Raw genomic sequence first — 17368 nt, forward strand, 5'->3', positions numbered from 1 at the left:
GGGCTTCTGCTGTGCTTAGCTTCTGCCTCATGGGGGTCAAGCTGAAATTGAGCCAGGTTAAATCCAAGTCACGGCACCATCTATGTCGGGGGAGTGTGTAATTCCCTTGGTTCTGTCTCGCTGCAGCAAAAATTTGAAGCGACAGACAGACCAGTGTTACAGCTCCGTGTTACAGCTCAGTTTTATTTAGAAAGCAAAGGGAAGTACATCCTTGAGGTGTGAGGGTGGGTTGATCCAAAAGACTTGAAAAGTCCCCCTGTCATGTTTGGCTCCTCTTTTTATATGTTTTTTCCTCCTCCACCAGGCCTGCCCTATGTAAATTGAGCTAGCCAGGAGGGCTGTTTGTTTTACCTGAGGTCCTCACTCCGGTCCTCGGACCTTCCTTTGTTCTATTTTTGTGGGCTTTTCCCTCTGTCTTTTAGCCACTGCCATTCTGGACTCCTTTTTCCTATTCTACCTACCTAATATATATATATATATATATATATATATATATGATTTTGAAATTATATGTCTTTTATTGAAATAATATATCTTTTTGTTTATTGTTTATATATTAAAAAACAATATATGTTCATTTATGAAAAGTAAGAAAAGTACAAAAATAATATGAAGACTATCAGTTGATGTATATATCTATAAGACTACTGGGCTTCCTTGATGGCTCAGTGGTAATGTATCCGCCTTAAATGCAGGACACACAGGAAACGCAGGTTTGATCCCTGGGCCAGGAAGACACCTTGGAAAGGAGGGCAGCCCACTCCAGTATTCTTGCCTGGAGAATCGCATGGACAGAGGGCTACAGTCCATAGTGTCACAAAGAGTCGGATATGACTGAAGGGACTTAGCATGTGCACTGGCATATAACTACTATATGCTGCTGCTGCTGCTAACTCGATTCAGTCGTGTCTGACTCTGTGCGACCCCATAGACAGCAGCCCACCAGGCTCCCCCGTCCCTGGGACTCTCCAGGCAAGAACACTGGAGTGGGTTGCCATTTCCTTCTCCAATGCATGAAAGTGAAAAGTGAAAGTGAAGTCGCTCAGTCATGCCCGACTCTTAGTGACCCCATGGACTGCAGCCTACCAGGCTCCTCCGTCCATGGGATTTTCCAGGCAAGAGTACTGGAGTGGGGTGCCATTGCTATATATATATATATAGCATATATACTATATATAGTATACAGTATTATATATGTATATAATATATAAATAACTACTTGTAATCTTCATGTTATTTTACTTATTCCATTGTTTATATTATTTATTCCATTATTTGGTAGTGATTTTCATATACAATATATATAGATCAGAGAAGGCAATGGCACCCCACTCCAGTACTCTTAACTGGAAAATCCCATGGACGGAGGAGCCTGGTGGGCTGTAGTCCATGGGATCGCTAAGAGTTGGACACGACTGAGCGACTTCACTTTCACTTTTCACTTTCATGCATTGGAGAAGGAAATGGCAACCCACTCCAGTGTTCTTGCCTGGAGAGTCCCAGGGACTGGGAAGCCTGGTGGGCTGCCGTCTATAGGGTCACACAGAGTAGGACACGACTGAAGCGACTTAGCATTAGCATATATAAATACTTTATATAAATGTATTATATATATATTACATATATACACAATATTTCCAAAGTCTTGCCTTTAGGAAACTGAAAGCCTTGATTCATAATTCAAGTAACACACTTTCTTTATCTTTAAAGGCAAACACCAAGATTCTTATCACTCACTGTCACACGAATCGCGGCCTGGTGGCCCACCGGCATCTTTCCCTAAGGTACTGTATAGCAGGGTACAGCAAAATGCCATGCTGGAGGGTGGAGGCTGTGAATATAGGCAAGGAAGTCAATTTAAAGAAGATGGCCATGCACACAAGTCCTTTGATGACGAAAAAATATTACCACCTAGAACTTTGATGGTGTGAAAACGTCCCTTAGAACCCCTTCTATTATGCAAGTCCTTCCCCACAGAGGATTTTTAGCTATCATGGGGTCCTATACACCTTGTCCTTGCCCATATCTGGTGAGTCTTGCTGGCAAACACGTCCTGTTTTAGAGAAACTTCTTTCCTGCAAGGGCTTTATGTAGCACTCTGCTGAACTGGGTGTTTTGAGATGAATTTAACAGCTTACTGAGGGTTGTAATTCCATTTCCAATCTGTGTTAATTCTTTCCTGCTCCAGAACCTATTTTGGACAGGAAGCAGAGGTCGCTGCTCACACCTATCTGGATTCACACAGAGTTGAAAAGCCAAAGAACCACTGGATGTTGGTGACTGGGGCTCCCAGGAAGGACTTGTCCACCATGTTGGACCTGCCCAAGCCTCCGGCAGAGGACACCCGAGCCCTGGAGCAAGTGAGAGAGCAGGTTTCGGACCCAGGGGCCAGAAGCACACCTGATGCACGTGGCTGCGTGCCTCAGTGCACACTTCCAATGTAGCTGTGTGGGAAATCAACCTTGTATGCCTCAGGCTATTCTTAAGAAAGGCAAAGAGCTCTCCGAACATTGTATTAAACAAAGACTTTATTCAGACTATTGAATTAACAGTGGAGGTCTAGGACACAGGAAAAAAATTGCCGTGGGCAATAGCTCAGAAATTGCATTTGAAGGTTACCGGATGACATTCCTTTGTTGATGAGCAAATTCTGAAGACTCAGCTTCCTATATTTAGATCCTCTGTAGCAGCAGCTTCTACGAGGGCTGTGTTACTTTTTAAAGCTATGTCTTTGCAATAAAGTTATCAGAACTTTACTGAATTTCTGGCTCCACTGTCTTTATCCTAGCCCTGCACAGTGTAGTAAGAAATAAAAAATGGGTAGCTGTGGACTACTGTGGCATTACATTAAACATTTCCCTCTTGTATTTCTGTGTCTTCTTTTAGCATGGGGGAATCAAGACCTCTGACCAGTCCTTTATTTTGTAGTGATTTTCATATTGCAGAATCTCCTTATTTCTGCATTGTCTTTGAAACCAGCACATTAGTTGTGGCATTCACGTCATCAGACAAAATAAATATGTATCTTTCTATGTGTTTGTCCATCTACTATTCATTCTTTGTGGAGTACCGAGTACCTGTAATGTGTAAGGTATTATAATGGGTTGAAGAGATGCCCGACACAGGAGGTTAAGATGAGAGTTATGGCTGGTTAGCCTAAAAATCCCGTCAGCCCTCACTATCTGCAGTTTCGCATCCGCAAATTCAACCAACCGCCCAACGTGTAGCATTGATACTATGTTTATGATACGCGGGTGGTTGAATCTGTGGATGCAGAACCCGCATATAGGGAATCTGGCTTAAGGAACTTGACTATCCTAGGATTTTGGTGTCCGTGGGGGCCCTGGAACCAGTCCTCAAGGATACCGAGTGACGACTGTGTGCCCAGAGGCAGAAAGTAAGTCACAGGTTATATAAATGCATTTTAAATAAATGCAGCTTCAAGCCAAAGGGCTTGACTGTTTTCCAGGAGTCAGGCATTACCCTGTCTATTGCAATACAATAGGAGATGTGGCGATGGCACCCCACTCCAGTACTCTTGCCTGGAAAATCCCATGGACGGAGGAGCCTGGTGGCTGCAGTCCATGGGGTCGCGAAGAGTCGGACATGACTGAGCGACTTCACTTTCATTTTTCACTTTCATGCACTGGAGAAGAAAATGGCAACCCACTCCAGTGTTCTTGCCTGGAGAATCCCAGGGACGGCAGAGCCTGGTGGGCTGCCGTCTATGGGGTTGCATAGAGTCGGACAAGACTGAAGCGACTGAGCAGCAGCAGCAGGAGGTGTTTCTGCCCTTGGCTGTGCACTGAATTCACCTGTAGAACTTTAGTAATGAATGATGCCTGGCCCTCGCCCAGAAGTTCAGAGTGAATGTCTGACCCAGCAGGGAGCCTGGAGCACCGACCCGAGTGCTGGAGTGTGTTTTGTTTGGTTGGTGCCCAGTGATGTGCAGAAAAAACTGCAGGTTGTTTAATCATTTGTCTGTCATTCGTGGCTGCATGTATCAAGTTATTTGAATTTTATTTGGAAGGTAATGGCCAGCGTTTTGCTTTAGAAAGATTATTAAGGGAGCAGCAGGGAGTGAAGGGGTCCCTGGGGAGAGATGAGGCTCTGAACTGAGGCAGTGTCAGGGAAGGTGGAGAGAAGGGGATGGGTTGGAGCAGGGATCCCCAACTTCCAGGATCTAATGCCTGAGGATCTGAGGTGGAGCTGATGTAATAGCAATAAAGTGCACAACAAATGCTTGAGTGCAGTGGAAGACTCTGTGCTTCCAGTGCAGAGATTGTGGGTTCAATCCCTGGTTGGGGAATTAAGATCCCCACCCGCCGCATGGCCAAAAAAAAAAAAAAAAAAGTAAAGAACTCTTATAAGTGAAAGGGGAAACCACAATCATGCCATTAGAAAAACAAGGCAAAAGGCGTTAACTGGAAATTATATGAGAAATAATTTAAGCCTTCAATAAACATTTCAAAGTAAGTTCCAATGAAGATAATGAGATGCCTTTTTTTTTTTGTCTTCTCCTGAAGAAAAGCAGTGATAGAATTAGAGTGTCAGAGCCTACAGGGACCAAAGCTGATTAGTCTCACCATCAGTTAAGTCCTTTGGAGAATGGAAGTAACTGGGGTAAGATTCATACAGATGCTGAAATCTCCTGGATGGATCTAGATGGCATTATGCTAAGTGAAATCAGTCAGACAAAGACAAATGCAGTATGATCCACTTGCAGATCAGATCAGATCAGATCAGTCGCTCAGTCGTGTCCAACTCTTTGCAACCCCATGAATCACAGCACGCCAGGCCTCCCTGTCCATCACCAACTCCCGGAGTTCACTCAGACTCACGTCCATCGAGTCAGTGATGCCATCCAGCCATCTCATCCTCTGTCGTCCCCTTCTCCTCTTGCCCCCAATCCCTCCCAGCATCAGAGTCTTTTCCAATGAGTCAACTCTTTGCATGAGGTGGCCAAAGTACTGGAGTTTCAGCTTTAGCATCATTCCTTCCAAAGAAATCCCAGGGCTGATCTCCTGTAGAATGGACTGGTTGGATCTCCTTGCAGTCCAAGGGACTCTCAAGAGTCTTCTCCAACACCACAGTTCAAAAGCATCAATTCTTCAGCGCTCAGCCTTCTAAAACAACAGAATGGGAAAGACTATTCAAGATCTCTTCAAGAAAATCAGAGATACCAAAGGAACATTTCATGCAAAGATGATCTCGATAAAGGACAGAAATGGTATGGACCTAACAGAAGCAGAAGATATTAAGAAGAGATGTCAAGAATACACAGAAGAACTGTACAAAAAAGATCTTCACGACCCAGATAATCACGATGGTGTGATCACTGACCTAGAGCCAGACATCCTGGAATGTGAAGTCAAGTGGGCCTTAGAAGGCATCACTATGAACAAAGCTAGTGGAGGTGATGGAATTCCAGTTGAGCTATTCCAAATCCTGAAAGATGATGCTGTGAAAGTGCTGCACTCAATATGCCAGCAAATTTGGAAAACTCAGCAGTGGCCACAGGACTGGAAAAGGTCAGTTTTCATTCCAATCCCAAAGAAAGGCAATGCCAAAGAATGCTCAAACTACCGCACAATTGCATTCATCTCACATGCTAGTAAAGTAATGCTCAAAATTCTCCAAGCCAGGCTTCAGAAATATGTGAACCATGAACTTCTTGATGTTCAAGCTGGTTTTAGAAAAGGCAGAGGAACCAGAGATCAAATTGCCAACATCTGCTGGATCATGGAAAAAAGCAAGAGAGTTCCAGAAAAACATCTATTTCTGCTTTATTGACTATGCCAAAGCCTTTGACTGTGTGGATCACAATAAACTGTGGAAAATTCTGAAAGAGATGGGAATACCAGACCACCTGATCTGCCTCCTGAGAAATCTGTATGCAGGTCAAGAAGCAACAGTTAGAACTGGACATGGAACAACAGACTGGTTGCAAATAGGAAAAGGAGTTCGTCGAGGCTGTATATTGTCACCCTCTTTATTTAACTTATATGCAGAGTACATCATGAGAGACGCTGGACTGGAAGAAACACAAGCTGGAATCAAGATTGCCGGGAGAAATATCAATAACCTCAGATCCACTTACATGTAGAATCTAAAAAACAAAATGAAAACAGATTCATAGATACAGAGAAAAATGGGTGGTTGCCAGAATGGGAGGGGAATAAGGAACTGGGTGAAATAGGTTTTGGGGAGTAAAAGGTACAAACCTCCTGTTATGAAATAAACAAGCCACAAGGATGTCATGTACAGCATTAAGGTCAAGAATATTGTAATAACTTTGTATAGGGACAGGTGGTGATCATTACATAATGCCTACAAATGTTAAATTGTGATATAGTATACCTGAAACTAACATAATATTGCACATCAACTATATTTCAATTAAAAGGAAGGAAGAGAAAGAAAGGAAGGAAGGAAGGAAGAAAAGAGAGACAGAGACAGAGAAAGGGATCGGTCTCACCTGCATATTTAGTCTTGCAGTTTTCCAAAGCGGCCACAAGATGTCAGTGTTAAAAACACTAACAAGTCAGCTGCCCTGGCTCAGCAGTTGAGCTTAATTTCAAAATATAAGGGAGTTTCCAGTTTTCAAAAATGTAGATTTAAAGAGGGGAAAAACCATAAAAGCACTGCAGTTAGGGTATCAGTTCATTTTTTTCCCTTGTAAAAGAAACGGTATACTAGGTGAATGTAAAGTCTTCTTTTAAAAAACAGCATTCCAAGGGGTTGTGCCAGGGGACGTCCAGGTTTGAATATGGCCCCTCTGGGACTATATATAGACATTCCGTCTGAAATCTGGACTTCTCCCCAGGAAACTGTGCTAAGCACCCAGGCCTGGGACCCTGGGGTCTGAAGCTTCCCTGAGTGACAGCAGTGTGATGTCCAGTCATTCAAAGCCCTTTATGCTTCTCTCTGGTCTTCCTCCTTGCCAAGCCTCAGTGTTCTCTGCTGGACTCCTGACTTCCTCTCAGACTTGTTTATAAGATTAAATGAATTGACATAATGTATTCTTATGAATGGCAGGAGGATAATAAGTTATAAGACTCGCGCTGGGGTCAGAGAACTCAGTGAGGAGACTAGTCACTTCAGACTTCCCAGGTGGCTCAGTGATGAAGAATCTGCCTGCCGGTGCTGGAGACACAGGGTCAACAACTGGGCAAGAAAGATCCTCTGGAAAAGGAAATGGCAGTCCACTCCAGTGTTCTTGCCTGGGGAATCCCATGGACAGAGGAGCTTGGCGGGCTACTGTCCATGCGGTCACAAAGAGTCAGCCACGACTGAGCACACACGCATGCATTGGTCACCTCCTAGGTGTGTGACCTTGGAAGTCTCTGTACTTCTTTGAGGCTCCATTCACTCATAGGTGAAAGAATGACTAAAATGTCCCCCATCTCATAGGCTTGCTGTGTGATTGTATATCCTGAGCATCCAGTGTCCCATCCAGCACCATGTCAGTCATCATATCAATTATCATGGTGACTTGTGCCTCTCCTGCATCTCTGTGCTCTTTGTGTGCTGCCTGTCATTGCTGCATCCTCATTTTTAAATATTTGTCTCCTCCACGTGACTGTGAACTCTTCAAATATAGAAACTGCACGTATGCATATGTAATTTTCATCTCTGTATCCTCAGTGTTCATGCTACTAAGATCTTCCCCCCTCACTTCTCCCCAGTTGACAGGTAAATGGGTGAAAACTTGGAGAGGTAAACTGAATTGCCTGGTGTGCGTGCTCAGTCATGAGTCACTAGATTATGTCTGGCTCTTTGTGACCCCCTGAACTGTAGCCCATCAGGCTCCTCTGCCCATGGTATTCCCCAGGCAAGAATACTGGAGTGGGTTGCCATTTCCTCCTCTAGAGCTGCCCAGTATTGCACACAAATTGGCATTCCCTCTGCCTTCCAGTTCTGCATTCAGAGCTGCTTTAAAGGTGTCCTCTGAAGGGGGCCAGGAGGACCAAGGCTGCAGGGCACGATTGAATGAGGGAGAGGGTGAACGTAAGGCGGAGCTCGCCGCTCCAGAGCTGTTCAGTCCTGGCAGGAGGAAGCAGTGGCGGGGTGTGGAAAAGACTGGGAGCTGTCATGAGGCGTGATGGGACTACAGGGGACTTGTCTCAGCAGAGGGCAGTGCTCAGTTTCCTGGGCACCTCAGTCTGCCTTGGCATACTTGGGGGTTCAGCCCCCAGCTGCATTTTGCAAGCCTGGAGGGGTGGTATGTGGGCTTCATCTTGAGTACCAGCTCTGGGGATGCGTCAAGTCTCTCTGGAGCCCTGTGCTGAGCAGGATGGGGGATGTGTCCAGTCTCAGTAGAGAGAGCCCTACAGATATCCCAGTCTGTATAGGAGGGGACCGTGGGCCATGCTGGGCAAACATGCCGTCTGATAGATCAGAATTCCTGCATCTTCTCCAGGCCTCCCAGAGCAGCCAAGCTGCCTGTCATTGGTTTGGGGGTTCTGTCGGGGGCACTGAGTGCAATAGGCTGATCTACCCAGGATTCTGCCCCGAACACTGATACCAAGGGCTCCAAACTCTTAATTCACTGCAGCCAGGTCACACACAGACCCCCATTCCGCACCCCATCTCCTCCCCCAGAGGAAGGGGAGACAGTGTCTCTCCATGGCCGTGTCCCCAGCTGTGGGGCCAGAGCTGCCTCCCTTCCTCCCCCTGCAGCGTCGTCTCTCAGCTCTGTTATTGTTGGCTGGTGCGAACAAGGCTGAACATCTGCCAGACATCTGCTCGCGTCTCCTGTGAGTGCTCCCAACAGACGGGCAGGAAGCGGCGCTGCCCTGGACCAAGGTGCCAGGGGCGACGTGTGAGCCTCTCTGGGACACTGCCTGGCCTGCCTGGGGCTGGTGGGACCCCTGGGGTCTCTGGGGGCTGGCCAGATGATGGGAGAATTCGGGGATCTGCATTCTTCCCCTTTTCCCCAGAAGGGACAGTACTCTGGTCAGTCAATAGAAGAGAGGGGAGGAGAGGGCAGATATGTTAGAAACTGTCTCCGCCATCCTGGGGAGGCAAAGACAAAACAAACAGGCTTCTACTCCTGGGATGGGTGTGGGAAGAAGAATGGCTTTCTCAGTGCCCCAGGAAATAGACCTTGAGAGAAAGATGTGAGTGCAGGTAGTTTATTTGATGGGAATCTCTTTGAGATGATGGGAAACAAGGAAGTCAATAGAAAGTGCTTTATTAAGCAGGTGTCCTTGGGGCACCTGAAACACCTTCCACAGAGGAGCCAGAAAGGCAGCCTCATCTCCTCTGTGGGAGGTGAGCACAGGGGGAGATTTCTTCTTCACTTCCCCTCGGCCATTGTTGAGGGCTGCCCCGAGGCCATCAGCTTCCTGACTTTTCTGCCTGCAGCAGGGAGTGGGCTGGGAGCAAGCTGCAGGTGCAGGGGCTTCAGTGCTGTCAGTGGGAAGCCACCAAGGGGGTGGGCAGGACGCAGATGGTCCCTGCCACTAGGGCAGAATGAAGGTCAAGGATGAGGCTAGCTGGGCATTGACGTAGCAGTGGTTCCTCTTTCCTCTCCTCTCTTTATCTAAGTTTTTTTTTTTTTTTTAATGTGGACCATTTTAAAAGTCTTTATAGAATTTGTTACAGTATTGCTTCTGTTTTATGTTTTGGTTTTTTTGGTCTTGAGGCATGTGGGATCTCAGCTCCCTGACCAGGGTTTGAACCCACACTCCCTGCGTTGAAAGGACAAGTCTTAACCACCGGACCACCAAGGAAGAGTCCCCCACCTCTTTTTCTTTCTCATTCTCTCTGCCGCTGTCACTGTGAGCTGCCCATCTCCTCCCTCCCTGCTTCTCCCCTCTCTCTCTTGTCATCCCCTTCCCTCTCCCTCTCTCTGTCATCTATCTGACTCTCACCTTTCTGTTTGTATCCACCTATCCTCGGTTTTACTTGTTGTTTATTATTCAGTCGCTAAGTCATGTCCGCTTCTTTGCGACCCCATGGACTGCGGCACAGCAGGCCTCCCTTGTCCCTCACTATCTCCCAAAGTCGGCCCAAGTTCATATCCATTGACTTGGTGATGCTATCTAACCATGTCATCCTCTGCCGCCCTCTTCTCCTTCTGCCTTCAATCTTTCGCAGCATCAAGGTCTTTGCCAGTGAGTTGATTGTATGCAGGTCAGGAAGCTACAGTTAGAACTGGGCATGGAACAACAGACTGGTTCCAAATAGGAAAAGGAGTACGTCAAGGCTGTATATTGTCACCCTGCTTATTTAACTTATATGCAGAGCACATCATGAGAAACGCTGGGCTGGAAGAAGCACAAGCTGGAATCAAGATTGCCGGGAGAAATATCAATCACCTCAGATATGCAGATGACACCACCCTTATGGCAAAAAGTGAAGAGGAACTAAAAAGCCTCTTGATGAAAGTGAAAGAGGAGCGTGAAAAAGTTGGCTTAAAGCTCAACTTTCAGAAAATGAAGATCATGGCCCTGGTCCCATCACTTCATGGGAAATAGATGGGGAAACAGTGGAAACAGTGTCAGACTTTATTTTTGGGGGCTCCAAAATCACTGCAGATGGTGATTGCAGCCATGAAATTAAAAGACACTTACTCCTTGGAAGGAAAGTTATGACCAACCTAGATAGCATATTCAAAAGCATAGACATTACTTTGCCAACAAAGGTCCGTCTAGTCAAGGCTATGGTTTTTCCAGTAGTCATGTATGGACGTGAGAGTTGGACTGTAAAGAAAGCTGAGGGCTGAAGAATTGATGCTTTTGAACTGTGGTGTTGGAGAAGACTCTTGAGAGTCCCTTGGACTGCAAGGAGATCCAACCAGTCCATTCTGAAGGAGATCAGCCCTGGGATTTCTTTGGAAGGAATGATGCTAAAGCTGAAACTCCAGTACTTTGGCCACCTCATTCAAAGAGTTGACTCATTGGAAAAGACTCTGATGCTGGGAGGGATTGGGGGCAGGAGGAGAAGGGGACAACAGAGGATGAGATGGCTGGATGGCATTACCAACTTGACGGACAAGAGTTTGAGTGAACTCCAGGAGTTGGTGATGGACAGGGAGGCCTGGCATGCTGCAATTCATGGGGTCGAAAAGAGTCGGACACAACTGAGCGACTGAACTAAACTGAATCCTGAACAGAGAAGGGATGGGATCATAAAGGGACTTCATCCTGTCTCTCAAGGGCGGGCCCTTCTTCCTGTTCTAGGGGACTAAGTATTTCCTCCCTGTCCCCTGGATGAATACTCGAGTCTCTTCAGTTCTAAAGTGTCCTTTAGCTACTTTGTGTTGCTGAACACTTAAATATGGACTCCAGTTAGCAGTTAAAAAGTCATTTTTCACAGATAATAATCAAATTCTGGACTTGATGGAAAATTGAGCCCGCCTTCTTCTCCCAGCTTGGCCCCTTGCTGGCAGGAGGTCCCTCGCTAGGTCTTCTCTCCCATCTTACCCGCTGCACTTTCTGACCCTTTTGGAGTAAGAGCATGGGGGGAGAAAAAGAGATCAGAACATGAGAAAACTTCTTTCCTGATAGTAAGTGCTAAGAGACCCAGCTTCTTTGTTCTCCCATCTTGGCCAGTGGCCATGATGAGTGTTTTTCTTTTCTTTCTTCTTTTTTTTTTTTTCTGACCACACCAAGAAGCACCTGGAATCTTAGTTCCAGGGATGGAACCCATGCCCACTGCGGTGAAAGGGTGGAGTTTTAACCCTGGACCGCTAGGGAAGTCCCAGTGAGCATCTATCTTGAGGATGTTATCTCCGGGCATATCTCCCACTCCTGGGATCTTTTCTAGAGTTTTCCATGGAAGGCAAATGCTCTCAGTCCCTGGGAATCCCCCATGTTTCTGAGTCTGTCCTGCTGAGGTCTGTTTACTCTTCCAAGACACCTTTTCTGGACAGGACTAAGATGCCCACGTTCTTTCTCTGATGTGATTGGCTTCTAGTTCACAGGATCAGTCATGGATTCTTCGAGTCCCAGCAAATTCTAGGCACACAGACCTGTCCCAGTGCAGCCACCTATGTTTAGTGGTCATGACAGCTTCCCTTGGCCTTCTAGGCAGAGGTAGTCCCTTTGCTCTCCCCCTAGCACAGCAGATGGTCTTCCCTGGAGGTGCTCGTGGTAAAGAACCTGTCTACCAATGCAGGTAGATGTAAGAGATGCAGATTTGATCCCAGGGTTAGGAAGAGCCCCGAAGGAGGGCCCCCAAACCCACTCCAGTATCCTTGCCTGGAGAATCCCATGGACAGAGGAGCCTGGTGGGCTACAGTCCATGGGGTTGCAAAGAGTTGGACATGACTGAAGTGACTTAGCATGCAGGCAAATTTAAAGTATTACTACCATATCCCAATGTGACCATTAAATACATAGGACTATTGGGAGAACAGACTCCAGGATGCTTTGGAGATTAGAAACACTTCTCATAAAACAAGTATTATATATTAACCCATCTATATGGAATCTAGAAAAATAGGTACAGATGAACCAGGGAAAGGGGAGGGTGGGATGAACTGAGAGTGTCACAGTGACATATATGCAGGGCCATGTGTAAAATAGATAGCTAGTATAATATAATACAGGGCAGCTGCTGTGTAATACAGGGAGCTCAGCTCGGTGCTCTGTGATGACCTAGAGGGGTGGGATGGGGGTTGGGAGGGAGGCTTAGGAGGGAGGGGATATATGTACTCATATAGCTGATTCATTGTTGTATAACAGGAGCTAACACAACATTGTAAAGCAATTATCTCCAATAAAAAGAATAATAATAAAAACATAAAGACTTCTCATAGGAAAGGCCATCCCAGGAGAAGGAAGGGCCTATACACCAGAGCATCATTTTTTTTTTTCTTTTATTTAAATCACTTTATTTTTACTTGGTTATCTGGATGTGGTTTTCAAAACCAAATAAGACAGATATTTGTATGATTAACAAAATTATAATGCTCATTAATTTATGGAGTATATCCAGAACATATAGGATAAGGCTAGCAAAAGTAGATAACTAAAGAATTCGTCTATACAACATTAGAAAAATAAAACAGGTCAATGACAAAGCTGTATGAAATTATTCTTTCCTGTTTTTCAGAATCCATCTGAAAACATGCTGCCACAAATAGCCCTTTTGCTCTAATGTCCTTGAACTTGGTTCATGGAGTGTTTTACACTGAACAAACATATACAGGCATAAAAGGCCCACCATTCAACACCAAGACACAGTTCTTCATCCCTTGTGCCATGAAGAGTAAAGGTAAACTTAAGTATATATTTTGGTCTTTTAACTGGTGGGTTGTTTCTTTCTATAATCTTTTTTTTTTTTAACTTTTTATTTTGTTTTGGAATATAGCTGATTAACAATGTTGTGATAATTTCAGGGATAGTGTATCATCTTGAAAGAGATTCTTGAAAGGCCCATATAGAGAATGCAGTTTTCAAAGGATCAAGTCAGCTGGACTGTTAAGAAGTGTATCTCCCAAGTAGCTGAATAACCTGATGATTTAAGTATTCGTAATCTTCTTCTGATTGTTGTTGTTTAGTTGCTCAGTCGTGTCTGACTCTCTGTGACCCCATGGACTGTACCCCACCAGGCTCCTCTATCCATGGGATTTGCTAGGCGAGGATACTGGAATAGGTTGCCATTTCCTTCTCCAAGGGTCTTCCCAATCCAGGGATCAAACCTGTGTCTCCTGCATTGGCAGGCAGATCCTTTAACTCTGAGTCACATGGGAAGTCCATATTCTGATTACAAAGTAATAAATACTCAATGCGGATGACTGAGGAAAAGAAAATGTTTCCCTAATTTTTGGTGTGTTTCCTTAACATATATCTTATTTTTATATTTTTCCTGCTTGATTCTTTTTTATTATTATTTAAAAAATGGAAAACCCAAGGTGTAATTTTCATTCAGTACTTATCATTTGATCCTTAGGCCGTTTTTGTTGCAGAAAGTGAAGTCCATTTTTTTTTTTTTTAGTTAGTGGTAGTTTTTTTAATTAAAAAAAAATTTTTTTTGGATGTGGACCATTTTTAAAGTCTTTATTGATTTTTTTACAATATTGCTTCTGTTTTATGCTTTGTTTCTTTTTTGGCCACAAGGCATGTAGGGTCCTAGCTCCCTGACCAGGGATCAAACCCACACCTCCTGCATTGAAAGGAGAAGTCCTAACTGAACCACCAGGGAAGTCCCATGAAGTCCATGATTTTAGAACGATGGTAGCAATTCACCAACCAAGTAATCAGTTTTCACATAGTTTCAATAATTATAGCAACTTCCTTGAACAGTCTGTAGAAATTCGGAAAATGTGGAATTGTCATTTCAGAAAAACTTGTTCTTTACTTGACCTCAATGATCTGCCACTTTGAAACATAAGGACACTTAAGTAATCTGCAACTGTCTGAGCTCACAGCCATCCCCAGCTTCCACTGAAAATCTCTGGGCCGGCTGGTGACTGTGGCCTTAGCATCTAGCTGTGGCTCGCTGGACCCCTCCATAGCAGGGTCCAGTGGGGCTTCCATTACCCACTTGGGTGGAAACCTTAATGTATATTGTATATACCACAGAATGCAGCCAGATTTATCTGTGACTTTATGTGAGCAAGCAAGTGTTAAACCACTGAATTAGGGGATGCCCATAATACACCCTAGCTTATTCGGGCTAATTTAGAAGTTGACAGTAAAAGTAAAATGCTGCTGTAACAAAAACCTGCAGTGTGTATCGATGTATCGGTTAGGTAAATGGCAGTAAGGAAATGGGGCTGGAGGAACACTCAGCCCCTCTTATGCAGTGGTGAAATATTTATGATTAGTCTCCTGTGATCACCTGGAAGGCACATTTGGTTCTTAATGAACTTGTAGCTCTGGGGAAAGTGGTTGGAAAATTAGAATGGTGGTAATTGCATTAGTTGTTGCTGGCTATGTTTAACAAGGTGTTACAAGGAAAAGATGCACAGAGAAAAGAATCGACTCATTTCCAAGAGTAATAACAGGGAATGGAGAAAGGCCAGAAATGAAAGTTGGAAAAATGAACCGCCTTGAGATGATAGCGTCAGAAATGGGATTGAGAAAGACTTCAGAGTGGCCAAAGGCAAATTCAGATTCAGGGTGTGGTACCCAGTGCCGTGTCCAGTTGGAAGCAGGGCAAAAATCAAATGAAAGGTGTGGGCCTGACACCTATAATTAAAATTTCCCTCTGATTTTTATGTCTCAGAGCAAACAGAGGAAGGGTAGGAACTTCATGCTTGTGGCTGTAGGTGGCCTGAAGGCAGCCACTGTTGTAATGCGTGAAAGAGGCTTGGGAACATGAAATAAACAAATACAGCAGCTCTAGGAACCAAGTCTTGAAAGAACAGTGGGTGTGGTTCCTGGAAGATGGAACTGGAAAGTGACTACTGAGTGGTCTGAGAGTCAGACTGCCAAAAAAAAAAAAAAGAACCCTGGCCTTAGAAAGCCTGTGATTATTTGAGACTTTTAACCCTCTAAGAACCCTGAAACTCCAACCATGCACAGGCATCAAAAAGGCTGAGGAAAGCAGCCCCCAAGGGACATAGGCTTTCCAACATCTACTGCACAGGTGGCCAAGGAGGCAATGGAAAATGGAGAACTTTCTAAAAGGTGTCCTTGACAAGCAGTAAATAATTGCAGTGCCCTCTGAGAGCAGTTGTTGTTGTTCAGCCACTCAGTTGTGTCCAACTCTTCATGACCCCATGGACTGCAGCACACCAGCCTTTCCTGTCCTTCACTATCTCCCGCAGTTTCTCAAACTCATGTCCATTGAGTCGGGGATGCCATTCCAACCGTCTCATTCTCTGCCATGCCCGTTCATTTACAGAGTGTCAGTGACTGTTTTTGTATTACAATGGCAGGGTTGAATAGCTGTAGCAGAGACCTCATGGCCCGCAAGCCTAACATAGTTACTTTCTGGCCCTGAAGAAGTTTGCCGACGCCTGCTCTAGAAAGATGCTTCTCAGAACCGAGAGCAGCTGCTTCTGACTTGATACAAGGACCCATGTGTCTGCTGGAGATTCTGATCTTTTGAGCTGGGGGCTATAAATTGATGGGGCGATGGGTCCTGGAAGTGTTTTCTTTCTGCAAGAAGGGAGAAAAGGAATATTTGGTGACCAGACTGTAGCTGAGACATTGAGTGCTCACTGAACATCCTTGTGCTCTTTCTAGCTGCCCACCAGTTGGGCATGGTCAGAGGAAAAGTTCTAGACAGTTGATCATGAATGAAAATGACATGTGTCAGGTCTGGCCTGAGGCCTTGAAAAGCCCAAGTCTCTATGCTCTCTTGTCCTCTGTTCTGGAACTCTGAATTCAACTAGTGTTGAGATGGTGGAGACACAGGAAGGAGACAGCCTGGGTCCCTGAGTCACCACCTGGAAAGGGCTGCCTTGGAGAGTGGCCTGGGTTGCATCAGATTTTGTGCTGATGAGAAATAAACTTCTGTTGGGATTAAAGTGCTGAGAGTTGAGGATTGATTTTGTTATTGCAGCTGAAGCTGATATTCTTTAAGAAAAAAATTTTTTTTATTGAATTACAGCTGACATACAACATTAATTTCAGGTGTACACAGTGATTCAGTATTTGGATATATTGTGATATGATCACCACACTAAGTCTAGTTAACATTCATCATCAGGCATAGTTACAGAATTGTTTTTCTTGTGTTGAGAATTTTTAAAATCTATTCTTAGTAACTTTCAAATATGCAAGGCAGTATTATTAACCTTGGGCTTCCCTGGTGGCTCAGAGGTAAAGAATCTGCCTGCCAATGCAGGAGACACAAGTTTGATCCCTCGGTTGGGAAAATCCCCTGGAGAAGGAAATGGCAACCCACTCCAGTATTTTTGCCTGGGAAATTCCATGGACAGAGGAACCTGGCAGGCTACCATCCATGAAGTCAAAAGGCGTCGGACACGACTAAGCACCTCACACGCATAACTTATTTATTACTGGAAGTTTATATCTCTTAACTCCCTTCACTCATTTTGCTCACGCCCCTTCCACCACCCCACCCTGGCTGCCAACCTCCAGCAACCACTAATCTGTTGTCTGTATCTATGAGCTTGGGGGTTCTTTTGTGTTGTTTTTTCAGGTTCCACACATAAGAGAAATCATACTCTATTTTTCTCTGTCTGACTTCTTTCACTTAGCATCCTGCTCTCAAGGACCATCCATGTTGTCACAAATAGCAAGATTTCATTCTTTTTATGGGTAAATAATATTCTACTGTGTGTGTGTACATAGCAATAAGTGAATGGGTGAAAGTTGCTCATTCGAGTCCAACTCTTCACGACACCATGGATTATAGCCCAACAGGCTCCTCTATCCATGGAATTTTCCAGGCAAGAATACTTGAGTGGGTAGCAGTTCCCTTCACCAGGGGATCTTTC

At 44.9% G+C, this 17368-nt stretch overlaps 2 protein-coding genes and 1 pseudogene across 7 annotated transcripts in view; 2 read left to right on the forward strand and 1 right to left on the reverse strand.

Moving 5' to 3' along the window:
- The window catches only part of CFAP161 (cilia and flagella associated protein 161), a 51110-nt gene extending 48349 nt beyond the window's left edge, over positions 1–2761 (forward strand). For all 6 annotated transcript variants that reach the window (XM_027521540.1, XM_027521544.1, XM_027521543.1 and 3 more), the window contains 2 exons: positions 1711–1784; positions 2189–2761. In XM_027521540.1, the coding sequence (XP_027377341.1) occupies positions 1711–1784; positions 2189–2444 (330 nt within the window). In that variant the 3' untranslated portion in view covers positions 2445–2761. The remainder of the gene's footprint in view (positions 1–1710; positions 1785–2188) is intronic.
- Positions 2762–13122: 10361 nt separating this feature from the next.
- IL16 (interleukin 16) overlaps positions 13123–17368 on the forward strand; it is a 126514-nt gene continuing 122268 nt past the window's right edge. The window contains exon 1 of the mRNA XM_027521457.1: positions 13123–13227. The gene's annotated coding sequence lies outside the window, so the exon portion shown is untranslated. The remainder of the gene's footprint in view (positions 13228–17368) is intronic.
- On the reverse strand, positions 14220–14468 carry LOC113879728 (annotated as a pseudogene).

This window comes from Bos indicus x Bos taurus, chromosome 21 (assembly GCF_003369695.1).
Source record: "Bos indicus x Bos taurus breed Angus x Brahman F1 hybrid chromosome 21, Bos_hybrid_MaternalHap_v2.0, whole genome shotgun sequence".
NCBI classification, from domain to species: Eukaryota; Metazoa; Chordata; class Mammalia; order Artiodactyla; family Bovidae; genus Bos; species Bos indicus x Bos taurus.